Source organism: Sturnira hondurensis, unplaced genomic scaffold (genome assembly GCF_014824575.4).
Source record: "Sturnira hondurensis isolate 20B ecotype Veracruz unplaced genomic scaffold, ASM1482457v3 Scaffold0004136, whole genome shotgun sequence".
NCBI classification, from domain to species: Eukaryota; Metazoa; Chordata; class Mammalia; order Chiroptera; family Phyllostomidae; genus Sturnira; species Sturnira hondurensis.
This window is the reverse complement of record NW_028076767.1, coordinates 41,019,869-41,038,550: the sequence shown is the minus strand read 5'-3', so window position 1 is coordinate 41,038,550 and position 18,682 is coordinate 41,019,869. Positions and strand designations below refer to the sequence as shown.

Sequence of the window (18,682 nt, the reverse complement as noted above, 5' to 3'; positions counted from 1 at the left end):
TTTTACTCTGAGACCCAGCAGGGTTAGGTAATTTCCCCAGGGTCCCACTAGGAAGTATGAGTAGCAGGACCCCAGCTTCCGTTGCCAGGTAGGGACAATCTCATTGAAGACGGAAATTGACATCCATAGAGTAATTAATGAAGCAGACAGCACAGCGGCTCACCAGGTCCCACGTATGTGATAAGGAAAATTTTACATGGCCTGGTGTGGGCAGCCAGTGGCAGGGAATGTTTCCTGGAGGCGAAGGCCTTTGAGAGGGGCCTTTACAGCTGGGTGGGGCGCTGACATGCAGGGCAGTTGTGCTGGGAGAAGCCGGCCTTAGAGATGCATGGGAGGTGCTCCCAGACTTGCGTTGCCTAGAATTACGCACATTCTCATGTTGTGAAGGTGCTTGAAAACTTGCATGGCCTAGGATTATGCACATTCTCAGGTTATGAAGCCTGTGGAGATCCTGTGAACAAGCACAGACGTGTAAGAAATGGCCTGACACAGCTGAGGCCATTTGTTTTCTTTCACCAGTTACACTGATTGGATGTTAATTAGAGAATGAGGATACAAGGCATTTACATTGCTTACCATCCATTCACTTATCTCTTAACATATTCAATACATTTTCGAGCATTTGCCTGACCTGAGGATATAAACATAAGTAAAATACAACCTTTGTTCTCTGGGAAGATCCTAAGTCGGGGATTGAAGTCAGGCATACAAGAGAAGACTTTGAAGAGACATGCGGTGAGCGGCAGAAGGCTACGGGAAGGAGATGGAAACACAGGCTTAAAACTCTATGTTTGGTTGATGTTCTTAAAATACAGACTGTTCAAGAGGTTTCTTTTTCTGGCTAAAAAAAAACAAAAAAACTTCTACACAGAGTACCTCAGCAGGCTTCCCTGGCAGATGGGGGTGGGGGGAGAAAATTGGGGGAAGAGCTGCCCCAAGGCCTGGGAAGGCACAGGGAGCCCCTCACTGTGCTCACTGCGCCCCTCTCACCGTGGGTCCCCCGGCGGTGGGTGGGCAGTCACCAGAAAGAGGTTTAAATTTGAAGTGGGGCCTTTCCCCTGCAGTCCGCGTCCAGGCTGACCCTCTGAGGGAAAGCCCGTTGGGACTCGGCTCTGGGAGGGAGCTAGAGCCCTCACGGACGTTGGCGGGGAAGAGGGGACTGACCACTCCTTCAAGAGGGAACTATTTTCTCTCAGTGATCCATTTTCAACCGTCCTCACTCAGAGGCCATTTTTAAGGATAAGCAAGGAGATTTTTTTAAAGGCAATGCTTTTTATTGTGGTAAATATTCACAACACAAATTTCATCACTTTAACTGTCCTTTAGTGTACAATTCCGTGGCACTAACTACATTCACAAAGTTGTGTGACCATCAGCACCACCCACTTCCAGAACTTTCTCAGCATCCCACACTGAAATTCTGCCCATCAAGCAGTAACTTGCCCCTTCTTCTGAACCCTGGTAACCCCCACTCTGCTTTCTATCTCAATGAGTGTGCCTATGCTAGGTACCTCATGTAAGTGGAGTTACATAATGTGTCTTTTTGTGTCTGGCTCACTTCAAGGTTGATCCATATTATACGCCAGAATTTCATTCTTTTTTTAAGGCTGAATAACATTCCACTGCACGTCTATCCTATATTTTGCTCATCCGCAGAAGGACACTTGGGTCGTTTCCACCTTTTCTGCCCATGCTGCAGCAACACTGGCCACAAGTATCTGTTCAAGTCCCTGCTTTCAATTCTTTTGGAAGTGGAATTGCTGGGGCATATGATAATTTTGGTTTCTTGAGGAACCACCAAACTGTTTTCTCTTTAGTTTAAGATGGAGGCCCTCCGTCTTACCATGGGTGCATGAGAGGAATCCCCATGGAGCAGTAGGCTGAGGCCCCCTGGGTTCCGTCAGGCCACCCGGCAGGGCATCCCCCCGATACGGGCAGATGTGTTCTGCTGCTGAGCCCAGGGCCGCACATATGTTCGTTCTGGGTGAATTATATGGTGGCTAGAAGGTTGCTATGGAGAAAAATAGGCGGGAAGTGTCATTGGGAAAGCAGAAAGATGCTCTAGAGACACTGGCCAGTTATAGAATGGCCTAGGTTGGGCCAGGGGTGGCCGGGAGAGCAAGGAGCAGATGAACTGACTGAGCCCACAGGTGCCTGGAACCCAGATTTGGTCTAGGTTCAAATCCCACTTCTTTCCTTTGATAGTTTAGGCAATGAACTTAACCTTCCTCCAGTTTTCTTATTTGTAGCACAGTTGTGAGGATGAAATAAATCGTCTATGTGAGACAATACCCTCGGGGCCTGGCCCTACTAGCCCATACAGGTTAGGACCTGTTTTCCCTCAAACCCAGAGCACCGAACTCGGGTGCCGTGTCAGACCAAGAAACACGCCGCTGCCTCCCAGTCGTAGACGCGTACTTTAACACGCGGGGGTTCGATGCAATGTGCACTTCAGGGGCCATTCTAGAATTTACCTATTGCCTTTATGCTGCCTCTTTTCTCTCCAGATCAGATGCTTTGTCTTGTTGGGACTGGTAAGTGGGGCTTTCCCAGTAGGCACAAAACTAGCTTTTAAGCAAAGGATACATACTTTGCTTTAAAAAAAAAGTAGAAAACCGAACGAACAGAAAACCTCAGCTACTCTGGACAAAACTCTCCCAGATGCCATTGGCAGTGAACACTCTTGCAGTGACCCTGTCTCCTTTATTGAGCAGGGTTCACTCTGCAGGCTGACCCAGACTGAAGGGAGAAGCAACGGGAAAACGTTTTGAGGCTGCACAACCTCACGGAAGTGTAAATTATCATCATTAATCATAAATACAGAAAATGCTTGATAAGTGAGCTGATGCCGAAGTGGACCAGTCTTCCTGTTTGCTTCGCCTTTCTCTCTCTGCTCGGTGCTGGGTGGAGCCAGGCTCAGCTGAGCTCTCTGCTCATCCTTGCTGATTTAATTCAATGAGCCGACCTGCAAACACAGCCAGGGTTCCGATGATACAGCCAAGCATGAAGACTCCAAGGAGAATGTGGTCCATCACCATTGCAACGTACTTCCATTCCTCAGCCGCCTGGGGGAGAAGGAAGTGTGAGAATTTCCTTGAGGTGGTCCTTAGGCTCACAGTGTTGTCTAGGCATTTTCTACAACCCACTTAATTTGTAGATCTCAGAACCCTCAACATCCTTTGGCTGGCATTATGCTTTTTTATTTTTTAATTATTTATTTATTTTTAGGGAGAAGGGAAGGGAGGGAGAAAGAAAGGGAACCCAGGCACTGGGTTGTGCCCTGACTGGGAGATCAACTGGTAACCTTTTGGTTCACAGGCTGGCACTCAATCCACTGAGTCACACCAGCCAGGGCAAGATTTCTATTCTTCGAATAGATCGTTCACAATGATGACTTAGCAAGGTGGCCTAGAGGTGGGCACCAAGGCTAATCTTTGGTCAGGTGCTCTCTCTAAAACCCAACCTGCCCATCAAGCCAAACCCACCCGTCTGTGCTCGAGCATTTGGTTATTTCAACCCAAAGGTGTGGGTTTCATGTCACAACGCTTACATTGTTGGACTCCTGGTCCGACTTCATGGTCTCCGCAATGTATTTGATGCCCTCCATGGCACTTTTCACCTCAGGGTGTTTGATCAGGGGAGAGTGGAAGCCCACAGGGGGAGGCCCTGGTTTCCCAGAAATGTCGGAAATATCCATGTCTTCTGTAAAAATCTTTTTGTCTTGTTTTTCTCTGGATGGTCTTTTCATTGTGGAGAAGAACATGATATTTGGGATGGTGTCGATAAAAACCTAACGTAAGAAAGAAATCCATTTATGAGAATAATTGCTAGCAGGGCGAGCATCAAACTCTGACTTTGCATTAGCAATGAAACTTCAGGCAAGCCATTCAGCTTCCCTGCCTCAGCCTCTTGGTCCTGAAAACAAAAGGACTACACTTCCTCAAAGATCCCTTCGAACGAACTAAACTAACTAACGTAGCAGGTGACCTGTCAAGTTACTGTGAACAGTGATGATTCTGTCATGTGAGCCTTTCGCCACTGGAGGGAGCCTGTGCGCAGCTCTCGAACTCAAGAAACCAGTGATGCTCATAAGAAACCAGTGATGCCCACCTACCTTGGGAACCCCCTACAGGTACCTGCTTCTTTCAAGGCCATGTGCTCTCATGATCACATGGTTAAAGAAAGGGTCCCTCAAGCTAAAAAATATGTAAGGTTCTGGCCCCACCAAACAGCTAGACTATTTTCTTTCGTTTCTTGTTGCTGAAAAAATGCAACATAAGTATTGCCAGGAGTCACTTACCAGTCCTAATAGAAACAGGGACCGTTTCTTCTTCAAAAAATGCATTATGAGCAGTAGTTTCTCTGTCAATTCATAACAAATCTTTTGAATTTTACACAAAAGATTTGTGTGTGAAGTTTTATTTTTTAAAAAACCTCACGTATTTGAAATTTAACATATTTTAAATTTCAAAACCGCAGATACTTGAGACCGAGATCTCCATGAAAACCCACTTTTTGAGGCCTCTCAAGCTTCTCCTCCATTTCTAACGCTTACTCTAGGCAGGTGACTGCACCAGCAAAAATTCAGCAACCTGTTCACAGGCCAGAAGACATTCCAGCAGAAATCTCAAGAATTGTGCAGCATTTCAACAAAAAGACAGCTATTTGTATCTTCTCTAATCAAAGAGATCTTTAAAGCTTGAATTAGAGGTGAGCTTTGTTAATCCTGTTTTTCTCCTCTCTCTGAGGAATCTCCATAAGTTCTTTATCCCTTGAAAGGGACCCAAGACATTTCCTTCATAGAGGGTAGGTAGAAAATAGACAGGGGGAGGGTGAGAATAGTATGGGTAATGGAGAAGCCAAAGAACTTATAAGTATGGTACATGGACATGAACTAAAGGTGGGGAATGTGGGTGGGAGGGGGTGTGCAGGGTAGAGGGGCATGAAGGGGAAAAATGGGACAACTGTAATGGCATAATCAATAAAATATATTAAAAAAAAAGAAAATTTCCCTTCCCAACCCCCTCAGAGCCCAGAGTGGACTCTCAGTTCCGAGTACCACAGAGGTTAGCCAGAATTCTGCAGGCCACGGCGGGAGGGGCAGGGAGCCCGCAGAGTCCCCGAGGGAACGGCTGCGCCCTGCAGAGTTGGCAGGGGCCTCGCTCACTCACCTTCCGCACCCACTCCGGCATGACGTGGGTGCTGGGGGAGCGGTGGTGTGTGTTGATGACGATGACAGTGATGATGATGGAGGCAATGACAAAGACCATGGTGAAGAGCATGTATTTCCCAATCAAGGGCACAGCGCTGGAGGTGGAGGGGATCAGCTCCACGATGACCAGAAGGAACACGGTTAAAGACAGCAGGACGGAGATGCTCAGCGTCATCTTCTCTCCTGGGCAAAATGAGGAAGAAATGCAACAGCCAACCTGTCATGGCCTGAATGGTTACTCCTGTCCAATTTATGCATGGAAGTCCCAAGCCTCCGCCCCTCAGTGACTGTATTTGGAGATATGGCCTTTAAAGAGGTAACTAAAATGAGGTCTCAGGGTGGGCCCTCATCCAATGTGACTGGTTATAAAGAAGAGGAGATTAGAACACAGATACACACAGGGAGAGAAGACCGTGTGAGGACACAAGGAGAAGACCGGCACCTGTAAGCCACGGAGAGAGGCCCCAGAGGAAACCGACCCTGCTGTTTCCTCAATCTCAGACTTCAGCTTCCAGAACTTTGAGATGGTGAATTTCTCTTTTCTCAAGCTACGCAGTCTATGTCCTTTGCTATGGCTGCCCTCACAGACTAAGACACCACCGAACCCCAGGTGAGAAGAATGCGACAGGCACTTCTCAAAACATCATTCTGGGGAAATTGGCTGGATGGAATTTCCTGTGGGACCTCAGCACCTTAACTCTGCTGACTGTGGCAGGTTCACTAGAGGCTGCCAAACAGGAAATGACTACTTCATCTCATGCCCCAGAGTTCTATTTCTTTTTTTTTTAATTAAAAAAAAAATAGCCCTGGCTGGTGTGGCTCAGTGGATGGAGCACTGGCCTGTGAACCAAAAGGTTGCTGGTTCGGTTCCCCATCAGGACACATGCTGGGTCGCTGGCCAAGGTCCTCAGCTGTGGGCACGTGAGAGGCAACCAATCAACATTTCTCGCACAGGTTGGTGTTTCTCTCTCTCTCTTTCTCCCTCCCTTCTCCTCTCTCTAAAGAAATAAATAAATCTTTAAGAAAATTTTAGACATGTTTATTGATTTTAGAAAGAAATGGGGAGAGAGAAACATTGGTTGGTTGCCTCCCCTACATGTCCCAACCAGGAATTGAACCCACGACCCTTTGGTGTATGGGATGATACTCCAACCAACTGAGCCACACCAACCAGGGCCAGAATTCTGTTTCTTGGTGGAGCCCAGAGATCCACGTTACACAAGCTGGGTGGCAAGCTAGACCCCAGGCGGCAGATTTTCCATCTGCAGCAAAACGTCATAATAAACCTCACAAAACTGAACTGAAGCCTGGCCTCCTTGTGACCCTGCCGGTGGGTGGGCGGTCCAGAAGTGCAGGTATGATTTTCCCATTATGGGAGCAGGCCGTAAGACCCAAAGTGAGACAGTGAAGTAAATGAGTTCACATCACCTCCTTTCCTTCAAAGGGGATAGTTTGGTTTTGGTTCTGTGTTGGCGAGTCCCCTGCGCCCCCCTTTTCTCCTGATCCTACAACTTCAGGGTCACCAGTTCTGGTCGGAGTCTTGGTTAGGTGAGTATGGCAGACCAGAAGGGCAGACCAGGAGGGCAGGGGCTGACGGGGCAGTGAGATGTTTCTGTGGGCACTGACCACCTCAGCGCAGAAGAGAGCCGTTGGTGGGGACTTCCCTCTGCTGGTCTCGCTGACTGTGTCCCGGGAAACCCTGTGTCTCCCTGCATTCCAGTAGGGAGCTCCGCCCCTGTGCTGGGTGCGTCCAGATGCCAGGGGTACAGAGCAGGACACAGAGCAAGTGCCAACAAGGAATGACCAGTTCTACCTAGTGAGGAGAAAAGCCTTTCAAAGTGAAAACGGAGACAGAATTATAAATACGAAATATTGATCCAGTTAGACCACATTTCTTGAGTCATAATAGCAATAATAATAGCTAACATTCATGAAGCAGTCTCACTGTTCTAAATACTTGCCAAGCATAAACCATTTAACATTTTTTAGAAACTGGGATTCATTTCCATATCGCCCTGACTAGTGTTTCCTCCCTTCCCTTTAAGGTGCTCCATTTGGTTAGAAAGCTGAAAAAGTACTCGTTTGTGACCATTTGTTTAAAAACAAATGTAATCGCTGGAAGCGACTTTCCGCAGGGGTGAACTCCGCCTTGTTTCTGGGGCGGTCCTGCCACACAGCGGCTCTTCGGGAAGCGCTGCCTGTAGAACGTGTGAACGCGTAATGTTGTTTTCCTCGTCGAAAAGTCGGACTTAGAGTTTCGTGAGTTTTTCTCATGACTTTGATAAACTTGTGACCTGTCGTAACTTTGAGAACCGTCTGCACCTTCTCTCTGTCGTCCCCACATGTCAGCCTCGCGTCGTTTACGAGCGGCGGCTTGCGGGGGCATGCTGCCCCCTCCCTGTTTTCTGTGCGTTGTCATTTGGCGAGATTATGTCACAGATGTGATGCCTCAGTAGGAGGCACGGACATTGTTTGGGCTGATTTGTGAGAAAGCGCTGCCACTTGGGAAGTATGGTCTTGTGCATAAAGAGGCCGCCATCTGGAAAACAGACAGGCAGAAGCTCCTTTCGAGCGGCCAGTGGTGAACAAAACAGGCAAGACCTGGGTCAGTCGGTAGGTGGCAGTGACTGCCTTGTGGAGGGGGCGTGAGGCGTGTCTGTGATCCAGCACACTTCGGGGCACACAGTAGGTGTTCAACAGATAGGTATGGGTGGCTGTTCACTTTAACTAGACTGAGCTATCTACGTGCGTCTTCGGGGTCACGCTCAACTCTCTGCCTGCTCTGTACTCTGCTCCAGCTGTGAGCTCCGTCCACGGCGGCTTTCACCCCTGGACGTGGCCACTCGGTAAGTGTGTCCTCCCAGTGATGAGGATTTCTGTCTGTCTGCCTGTACCTGCTGATTGGCCTATAATTATTTCTGGCTTTCCCCCAAATAGCAGCACACGCTCTGTTAGCATCAGCAGTCGCAGCCACGGCAACTGCACCCACCTGAGTCTGTGGGCAGGTAGAACACCAGGCCGGTTAGGAAGGAGAAGAGCAGGCAAGGAATGATGACGTTGACGATGAAGTAGAGGGGCAGGCGCTGCATGACGAAGTGGTAGGTGATGTCCAGGTAGGGGGTGGAGGGGCAGCAGGCGTAGAACACCCAGTGCTTCCAGCCGCGGGCCTCCTTGATCACCCATTCCCCACTCTCCATGAAGTTGCTCAGGTCTGGCTTGTCGCTCTCCTGAGAGGACGGAAGGGAACTTTCAAAACCCAGCCAGGTCCCCCTGAGGAGAGGCAGGGTTTCCTAGGCATCTGTGACAAGGCAACAGGTTCCGGTGCTCTTACTCACCCAGGGGGACCCTGGGTCACTTCCACTTTGGCATCTCAGGTTACTTTCCTATCTAACGAGGGGGTATGAACTATTGGGGTTCAAGCTACCTTAGGAGCTTTAGAATATATTGGTGCCCTGGCCCTGGCTGGTGTGGCTCCGTGGATTGAGCACCAGCCTGCAAACCAAAGAACTGCTGGTTCAGTTTCCCAGTCAGGGCACATGCCTGGGTTGTGGGCCAGGTCCCCAGTAGGGGACGTGCCAGAGGCCACCACACGTTAGTGTTTCTCTCCCTCTCTTTCTCCTTTCCCTCCCCTCTGTCTAAAAGTAAATAAATAAAATCTTAAAAATAAAACAAAGCAAAACATATTGGCCTCACCCCAGACTGATTAAATCCAAATTCTTGGGACTTCATTTAAGCTCCCAGGAGGTTCTCAAGTGCAAGCACATCAAGAACCTTCCCAACCAACTGCGAACCATACAGCTAGCTGATTCCCAGATCTCTCAATGGCGCTGAGAACCTGTGATTAGGAAGGGGCAGTGTGGAAGACCTGAACCCTGCCTTTCCCGAATCCACCCTCACTGCACAGGGTCCACGCCTACCGGGTTGATGGCCACCACAGAGCCATCATAGGTCCAGGTGCCCAGCTTCATACTGCAGTTCTGCTCATCGAAGGGAAAGTGGGTGACGATGATCTCACAGTAGCTTTTAAAGATGGCCGGAGGTGTCCACGTGATGTGGCCGGTGTGGTCCAGCAGCACTTTGGTGAACTTGACGATGGCAAAGTCGCCATCTGCACTACGATGGGACCACAGAGGGGACGGCTGTTAATTCCCAGGCGCTAATTATAGTTTCTTTCCTGCTGTGCTGCTTCTTACCTGTGTCAGGGTTTCCCAAATTTGTCTGATGATAAGAATCACTGGGTGTCTGTTAATACAGATTCCTGTAAGCACTAAATCGCATTACCTGGTGAGGAACCCGGGAATCTTCTGTTTTAAAGAAATAACAGGGGCCCTGGCTGGTGTAGCTCAGTGGATTGAGCGTGGGCCTGCGAACCACACGATCGCGGTTCGATTCCCAGTCAGGGCACATGCCTGGGTTGCAGGCCAGTTCTCAGCAGGGGACTCACGAGAGGCAACCACACATTGATATTTCTCTTCCTCTCTCCTTCCCTTCCCCTCTAAAGATAAATAAAATCTTTTAAATTTTTTTTTAAAAGAAATAACAGGGAACGCTGATCCATCGCATCCAAGCTTTTTTCTTCCTAGTGCTCAGTAGTATTTGCCATAATCTCCAGATTATTGGATTTTTCCTCAAAAGCTAGAACTCCCCATTTTTAAGTACAAAGTTTCCATATTTTCAAATGTAGGAGTTCCCCAGGTTTTGATGTAATATTTCCATATTTTCAAATGTTGGCAGTAATTTCTTGTTAAAAATATCTGCCATGGTATATATTAAGAATCAGAAAAGGCCATTTCTACAGTGCGGGTCATATTTGGTGTGCCATCCTTGTCCTGCAAACAGCCTTCGTCCCAGGCCGTGGCCCAGGGCCAGGCCCAGGTGTTGGGCAGGGCGTTGGGTCATCTCAGGGGGCATCCAGGGACGTGGGGCATCCAGGGACATACGGCATCTGCTGCCGCCTCCCTTTGTAAGTCAAGAGGTTTTCTTCCCATTGAATTTCCCTCGGGGTGGGGCTCTCCCCAGAGCACTCGCACTATTGGGCCTTTCCAAAGAGCAGAGGGCCACGTCATCGGTCTCTCCCGTTGAGCCGGTCACACAGGGTCCTTGCCCCACCTGGGTGCTCCTGCACAAGCTTGTTAGAAGGAGCAGAGTTATTCACCATGCCCCTCGCATTCTCATTGGAAGAGAAACTTGACTAATATGGGACACTTTGCCCTATTGGCATAACTGTCTGAAAAGTTCACAGAAGTGATTGGATCATTTGACTCAAGCTTGAATCCCAGTTATGATGGGAAAATATGTGGGTGGAAAATCGAAGGAGGGGTGGTTGGCCGTAAAGGGCGTCCTTTCCACTCGCTGGCCGCTGCTGCCCTCCCTGGTAAGTCTGCTGCCTGGCACCGCCCGCTCACCCCACACACGAGCTGCAGCGTGGCAGGCGCGAGCCCTCTAGGCCGGTGTTAAATGCTCCAGCCTGGGAAGGGGGTGCTTTGCGATGCACAGGCCCTGACAAATGAAGGATGTGTGGTAATGAACATGTCATTAGAGCAGAGTGTCTCGAATCACATTATAGTTTTGTGACATGCAGTCTGTCACGGAGCCCCTGGGTGGGCTACACGGGCATCCTGGGCCGTCAGCAGCACGGCTGCCATGAGGGTGTGATGAATCGCGACCCCGGGAGGCTCAGACCTACTGGCAGGAAGGACATTTGGTTCCAAGGAACTCAATCATAGCAAGTTTGGGTTCCTTGGACAGTTGCCATACACCCTTCAGGAGCTCCCAGGGATTAAATGTCCTCCACCCACAGCCCTGATTCAATTTGGCTCTGATAATTGTTCCTTTTCATAACACGAGACACCATATGGCGCCCTAGCAGGGCAGCTTGGCTCTCGGTTTTTGAAGCATACCGACAGGGGCGGCCCTTCTGTTAGGGCACTTGGGCTCCCCAGGAAAGGCCCCTCCCCATCCTGGCTGGGTTGCTTACTTGTTATAGAGCACGATGTCTGGGCGCCAGATCTTTTCGGAGGGAATGTGAATTTTTTTCACGCCGCCATAGTCGTCTGGATTCCATTTTAGGTTGTAATCTACCCATTGCTAGAAATGAAGATGCCTGGCTGATTAGAAAGCTCAAAGCATGTTTAAAACATTGCAGGGTTATCAAGAGCTCTGGTGGGTATGATTCAGATTCGCAACAGAAACTGTGCTACCGTAAGAAAGGCTGGATTCAGAGTTTGGCTTCCGCGTAATTTAGGAATGCCAGGCAATGCTTCTGATCGGCCACGTGCGGGCGCTGTTGTAAATGTTTTCCTGATACCGATCATTTCGTCCTCACAACAACCGTGTGAGGTCAGAGTGGTCACTCACCCCATTTTACAGATGGGGAAACAAAGGTGCCTCCGGGTCATGACCCTAGGCAGTGGCAGGTGTATCCCACCACAGTGCCCCGGCCAGCAAGGAGACTGTCCCTGTTGTGAACAGCTTTCCTGAAGTAGGCAACATCATTTTTAAAAAGTATCATATTTTCTACATTATAAAAGTAATATATGCCCAATGCAGCATAACCATAAATATACAATGTTATAGATTGAATTTTGTCTCCCCAAAATTCCTATGTTGAAGCCCTAACCCCTAGTACCTCAAAATAGGACCCTATTAAGAGAGAACTTATTAAGTTAAAAGAAGTTCAATAAGGTGGGCCCAACCCAATGAGTTAGTTACAAGAAGGCAGAGGCACATTCAGGAAGAACGCCATGAGAACATGAGCATGGCCAACTACCCACAAAGCAGAGAGGCCTGGGCAGACTGTCCCTCACGGCCCTCAGAAGAAACCCCTTCTCCTGACACCTTGACTCTGGACTTGTGGCTTCAACATCTGTGAACAACAACTCTCTGTGGTTTGAGCCATCCAGTTTGTGACTTAGTTATGGCAGCCCTGGCAAATGAACACACACGGAAAAAGCACAGAGGAAAAACAAGCCCACACCAGCAAATACAGTCCATAATCCCCCCGCCCCAAAATACTCACTTTAACGTTTTGGTATATATCCCTTCAACAGAAATTTATTTACTCTGGGTCCAGGTTAAATTTCAGGGTGAATACAAACAACATAAATGTAACTCTCTCACTGACATACCTGTTTTAGTCGAACGTTGGTTGTTACGATCTGATTCACTTCATCCTGAAAAAAGATAAGACCCCATCTTTAGGGGGTGGGGGGAACGAAGGGGAGGGTGTTCTGGGGCGAGACTGTGGGTGCCGTGGGGGCCTGGAGCACTCTCCTCTCACCACGTTGATGAGCTGTATCAGCTGCAGGCCCACGGTGACCTCCACGGCCTGGCGGTGGTCTTCCACTGGCCGCACCACGCTGTTGTAATCTTCGAACAGCTTTGCCACCAGACGGGTCTCATGTTCAGAGCCCAGGACGAGGCCAGCTGAGGCAGCAAATGACATGCACACTGTCAGACTCTGCTCCCTGCCTCCACGCACACTAACATGGGGAACTGAGGCGAGGCCAGCTAATGGGAGGCTGGCGTGAGCCCTTACGGAAGGGGTCCCAAATGCAGCTAGTATTTCCTGGGAGCCTTTCCAAGCACAGCGGCTGGTGTGGTCCCTTCCCAGTGGGGCGTGCCAGATTATCATGACACTTGCGCTTTGGACAGAGGACATTCCTTAATACAGCTTCTGGCTGAATCAAGGTTGCTAGGAACACGTACACACAAGAAGAAAGATCCCCCCAAACCCAGCCTCATCATTTCAGAGTCTGGCCATGGTGTAATGACTGGTCAGCTTGGCTGGTCTCAGATGCTAGGGACAGCCAAAGATCAGTGCTGTCCACACCCATTAGGATGGCCATAGTGAACAAAGTTGGAAGTGACAAGTATTGGTGACGCCGGAGAAACAGGAGCCTCTATGCATTGCTGATGAGAATGTAAAACAGTGCGGTCACTGTGGAGAATATTTGGTGGTCCCTCCCACAAGTTAAACACAGAGTCAGCATACAACTTGCCAATTCCACTTCTGGGTGTATCCCAAAGAACTGTTCACACAAAAACTTGTACCAGAATATTCATAGCAGTACTATATACAAGGGTTAAATGATGGAACCAACCCAAATGTCCACCAACAACAGGTAACCGGATGAACAGGTTGTGGTATAACACCAGTCAGTGGAATACTATTCAGCCAGAAAAAGGAATGGAGTGTTGTTCCCTACAACATGGACTCGCCTTGAAAATACTGTGCTATGTGAAAGAAACCAGACACAAAAGGGCACATATTGTACAGTTTCATTTACATGGAATGTCAAAAATAGGTTAGCCAATACAGAGCAGAGTAGGGGTGACCATGGACTGAGGGACAGGGGAGGAGGAAGTGATAGCTAACGGGCACAGGGCTTCCCTTTGGGACTATGAAGAGTTACGAAACTAGATAGTGGCGATGGCTGCATAACATGTTAAATGTACTTAATGCTACTAAACTGTTCACTTTAAAATGGTAATTTATGTATGTGTATTTTACCATGGTTGATTTCATATCATCTGTATTTTACCATAGTTTTTGGAAAAAAATCGCTGCTGGTGGATCCATGTCCCAGTTATTAAGACAGAGTGAAACTGTGCACTTTGCTCACCTGGGCTCGGGCTCCTATTTGGAGCATGAACAACCCCGGGGCATCTTGACTGAATTTTTTTTCAGGGCTCAGAGAAATATCATCAGTATCCTCAGGGCTTGCGGCCCTTCTATGGCCAGTGTTGTGTGGTCCTCGTCAGCCCCCAGTGAGGGGGGCGGGCAGGCTGGCGTTTCCACCCGGGATTCCGAGAGGCTGGACGGCCTGTGCGAGGCCATGCGGCCAGGGCAGAGCTGGGGTGATGGTCCGGTCATTCTGCACTGTGCCCTAGCTCCTGAGTGTGCTGCGGGCTGCCTCGGAAACTGTGCCACATTATTCGCATTAGAAAAAGTGTTTCAGATTCCAGCCAGTGCCCTAGGAAGGCTCTTTGTAACTCAAGCCTGGCGTGGACTGGGAATTGCCAGCTCAGGGCTGGAAGAGGAAGCGGACACAGGATCCGGCTGCCCTGCTTCATGTCACCAGATCTCCCCTTTCCGCAGATTACTGCTGAAACCCTCCAACCTCCTCCCCGGACCAAGCCAACTTGAAAAGTCAGAAGAGGAGATGCTTTCTCTTTTTCCCCAGGAGTGTTAACTGATGACTTCTAAGACAAGTTATTATTTTTCTTTTTTTCTTAAATTATTTTTTATTGATTTTGTTATCACAGTTGTCCCAATTCCCCCCCCCTCTTTGCCCCCTCCATCCAGCCCCCCACTCCTTCAGGCCATCCCCCCACCAGTGTTCATGTCCACGGGCCATGTGTATAAAATCTTTGGCTACTCCATTTCCTATACTGTCCTTTACGTCCCCATGGCTTTTCTGTACCTACCTGTCTGTATTTCTTAATCCCCCCACCTCTTCACTCATTCTCCTACACCCCCCTCCCATCTGGCAGTGATCCCCATATCTGTGATTCTGTCTTTGTTCTTCTTTGTGTAGTTCATTTTTTAGATTCAGTGGTTGATAGATATGTATTTATTGCCATTTTATTGTTCATAGTTTTGATCTTCTTTTTTTCTGAAATATCATCTGTATCCATGCAGCTTAAGTTTGGAAGAGTTTGTCAATAAAATAATTATAAAGTAAAGAGGAATTACTCTTCCTAATTTTATTAATAAAAATAACTGGCATGTCCACCTTAAGGGCCGTGCTTCTGCATGCGTTATACATACTGACTCTTTCCAGCCCCATAATGGGGTGTGGTAGGTATTACTGGGTCCTCACTTTACAGAGGTTAAGGGGCCCAGGTTTCATAAGCAGTGGGGCCAGTGTTCAAACCCCAAAGCCAGGCTCTCAGCTGCTATTTCTCATCCAGAACTTTGGGTCAGCTTGAAACAACCAATGTTGTGCCATAAATTGAAAACATTTTTATCCCCCCAAAGTGTGCTTCAAGTAGCCTGTAGAGCTTTACTAAAGGCCCTGTATTTGTTTTAACTCATTACATGCTTCTAACAGTCCTATGAGGTAAGTCTTTATCCCTGTATTACAAATGAGACAGTTGCGGTTTGGACAGTCGAGCAACGTATTCATGGTTCCCTGCCAATTAGAGGCAGGGCTGTGATCAGGGCGGCCTGCCACCTGGGCCCGTGCTCTTTGCCACCTCCCTAAAGGCACAGGTATCATTTCCATTCGGGTCTTTGAAGCCCTCCGTGCAGCTTCAGGCTCTTCATTATGATCCCCCTGGACTCTCTGTAGGGAGCCCCTGACCTAGCCTGCCTCTCCCTTTCTAGTTTCCTGAACCCCAAAGGGTCCGTGCAGAGCTTTCACACGGCGTCTCCCCCAAACCACCTGCATTCGAGGACTCTTCAGAGGAGCACGTTGTCCAAAGGCCCAGTGTTTGCAGTCCCCCCATGGAGCCCCTGGGACATGGCAGTCCTCTGTCACCCATGCCTGTCTATCCTGGGCCCCACTCAGCCCACAGGGTAGGGGACTGGCATGGGTCACTGAGTGTCCTGGCTTTGGAATTTGAAGCTGTTGCTTTGGCATTGCCTTGGGCTGCTTATTTTCAGCTGATGGTTTATTCTGTTTGACAGGAAGAACATACTGGAAAGCAACAGATGGGGCAGATGGTGAGCATTATACGGCAGGAAAACTATGCAGGCCAACCCTAGGGCCCACTGGGCAGAGGCCAGGGCTGGGAGACGGGTGGGCATGGTCAGCATGCCAGCGACGCTCATTCCCTCCTCGCCCACCCTGTCTGATAACCAGGGGCCTGGCTGCTTCCTAAATGGGTTTCTCAGGAATTTCCCCAAAGGAATCCGTTTCTTAGATTGGGTTCATTAGTTGTCTGTCCCCTTTTTTCCATTCCAAAACAGGATGGAGTGGTAGAAAACTTACAGGACTTGAGGTCAGAATTGTACAATTCTATTCCTAAATCCACCATGAGCTGGAGAATTGGACCAATTCCCCACGGACTCAACGCGTCGCAGTAAGTGCTTTCCTTAAAACGCAGGGTGTACATTCATAACCATGCAGACGAATAAATAATGTCCGAGGCTCCCTGTTCAGTAAAATCATCCTTGTTCAGATGGTGTAACCTTAACATGTTGGTCAGACACTTCTGCACTCACTGTGTGCAAAGCACGATTTTAAGAGCTTCAAGATGTTCAAAGGTGAATCTGACATAAATCCTGTCTTCCTACCCCCATGAAGACTGACATTTGTCACTTACATACATAGCTGTGAGCAAGTTGGAGAGTAATAGGCTGTAAGAGAGGTGACAATAAAGTGCTTGGGATTCTGGAGATGGAAGAGAGGAAAGGTTGTAATAAAAATGCTGTATAAATAGAGCAGAGATCATTATGTGTTAAGCTAACGAGAAGAATGTATCCCTGATGTGAATGAGAATTTTGCCCACAAAAGATTGATTCTAAATAGGGGAACCCAACCAAGATGTTAAAGTTGTTGTGTGTTTTGTTTTTGTGCCATACTGTTCCAATTTGTGATTTTAATGCCCACTGGGTTGGGCAAAAGGAATTCTGCACTGTTACTACTGATCCTGGGTGACGCTGACCTCACCCTGCTGCTGTGTGATTTTGCCACCTTTTGTACTTTCAGGCTGTTTTCTGACTGTGCACACAACAAATGGAGTCTCCGAAAGACTGTGATCCAAGACATGTAAGTTCAGTGACTTTGGGCAGGTCGGTTCCTGTCTTCCCGCCTCAGCTTCCCTATAACACAAAACTGAAGATGTTGGAATGCCTCACCCAGCTCTAAATTCACTGGTGGGAATTGATACCAGCAAATCCTAGGATTGATCTAAATATATATGACGTACTTTTTAAGGTAGCTAAACGTGTATTTTGGGAGGTTTTTGGTGTCCTAAGAGGTCTTCCAAGGATTTCTATGCATAAGCACATCACTTAAGAATTTTCCCTGAGTGTAGTGTCCGTACACACACACACACACACACACACACACACCATCACCACCATCACCACCACCACCACCAGGCCAGATCTGGTTGGATCAAGTCCAAATCCCATAGGATATAATTTATCTGAATGGATTAGAGTTCAGGCTGTTTCCCTCAACTCTGCTGCGGAAAAACGATGATGACAGAGCTCCTTCCCTCCTCTGCCCAGGCCTGTGTCTGTCAGAGCAATGCTAGAGGGGTCACAGAACGCCAGCCGCCTTGTTTCCGGGCCCCGATGAGGTCACCGGTCAACTCCCCGATATGAAGCAGTCAGCAAACATCTCCTGTTTTCCGCCCCCGGAAGTGTGGGATTGGGAGAGTGTTTCAGCTGCTGTGCGGTGACGCATTCCAGAGTCAAACACAGGTCAAGGCCTTGCAAAGCTTTATGGTTTCAGTTCAAACCCTAAGCTTCTCGTAGTAACGTACTTTCTCAAAGAAAAAAGAGTAAGCAAGAATGCATTCATATGAACTTCTTTTAACTTCAGAAGTTTAAAAAGTTACAAAGATTTCGTCTCCTGGAGAGAATTGAATTACAAGTATGAATAGGTTTCTCTCTCCAGCACATGGAGCTGTCAGTCAGTCCTATTATCAGAACTCTCCAGGAGAGGTAAAAGGGGGGTGTTAGCCCCACCGTTGGCGGCGGGGAGTGGCCCCCGCCGAGTCCCCGTAGTCTTTGGAATCGGAAGGCAGCTCCGGGAGGGCCGCGGCGGTGCTGAATTCGAGCGCAAGGGCGCGCGGGGCCCTGATGGAGGGAGAGACCGGCATTTCCGATTTGCACCAAGCAACTCCTATTTTATCTGAATAATGCAAACGGGAAATCTCTATCCACAAACCCGATCAAGCTAACATTGGTGAGAAACTGACGGCAGTCTCGGGCTGCTGACTCCCACCAAAGACGCGAGACTCTGGTTTGTGGGCGCCTGGTGCTTCAGCCTAGAGCAGAGCCCCCCACACCGGCACTTACCTGAGCAGAAGCCCAGGAGCAGGAGGAGCGGCCGGGGCTCCATGGGCGGAGGGCGCTGCCGCGGGCTGGCGGCGGACTGGAGGCCTGCGCTGCCGGCGGGCGCTCTGGCTGGACACTCGGCTGCGGGCGGGTTTGGACAGTGTGTCGGCTCGGAGGGCGATTGTTTTACACCACCTGTTTGTGGCCGTGACAGCTGGGCTGCCCGGAGCCCGGGAGGCCAGGGAGGCGCCGAGGCCTCACAGTTAGAGCCTTTCTGCACAACTGCCACACCCTGGACAAGTTGAGTGTGAACTGCACTGTGTTTTGTAGGCACCACGAGTCAGATTTTAATGTTTAAAAAACCTGACAGTAGGGAAGGACTTACTTTGAATGATGAGCAACGCTCTGCCTTTTGTGAAAACCAGCACCTCACTGCTGTGGGTTGATTCGATGAGGGTCACTCGGTCCGAGTAGTGTGCGCTCTGTGTGTCAGACACCGCCCCGCCCGAATC

General features: G+C 49.0%; 1 protein-coding gene across 1 annotated transcript; it reads right to left on the bottom strand.

Moving 5' to 3' along the window:
- Positions 1-1,273: 1,273 nt before the first annotated feature.
- CHRNA1 (cholinergic receptor nicotinic alpha 1 subunit) lies at positions 1,274-18,439 on the bottom strand. Its single transcript, XM_037044418.1, has 9 exons — positions 18,192-18,439; positions 12,492-12,637; positions 12,340-12,384; positions 11,190-11,299; positions 9,130-9,325; positions 8,202-8,439; positions 5,172-5,395; positions 3,551-3,790; positions 1,274-3,065 (listed from the first exon to the last, which is right to left on the bottom strand). Exons 1-9 carry the CDS (start codon positions 18,232-18,234, stop codon positions 2,934-2,936), a joined length of 1,374 nt encoding a protein of 457 aa, XP_036900313.1. The 5' UTR covers positions 18,235-18,439; the 3' UTR covers positions 1,274-2,933.
- Positions 18,440-18,682: the final 243 nt, after the last annotated feature.

Excerpts from the sequence above, each read along its gene's own strand:
- CHRNA1 (XM_037044418.1), bottom strand. The coding sequence starts at position 18,234 with ATGGAGCCCCGGCCGCTCCTCCTGCTCCTGGGCTTCTGCTCAG. Across the intron at positions 9,326-11,189 it reads GACATCGTGCTCTATAACAA|TGCAGATGGCGACTTTGCCA; the intron begins GTAAGCAACCCA and ends GTCCCATCGTAG. Across the intron at positions 8,440-9,129 it reads CTGTGGTGGCCATCAACCCG|GAGAGCGACAAGCCAGACCT; the intron begins GTAGGCGTGGAC and ends CCGTCCTCTCAG.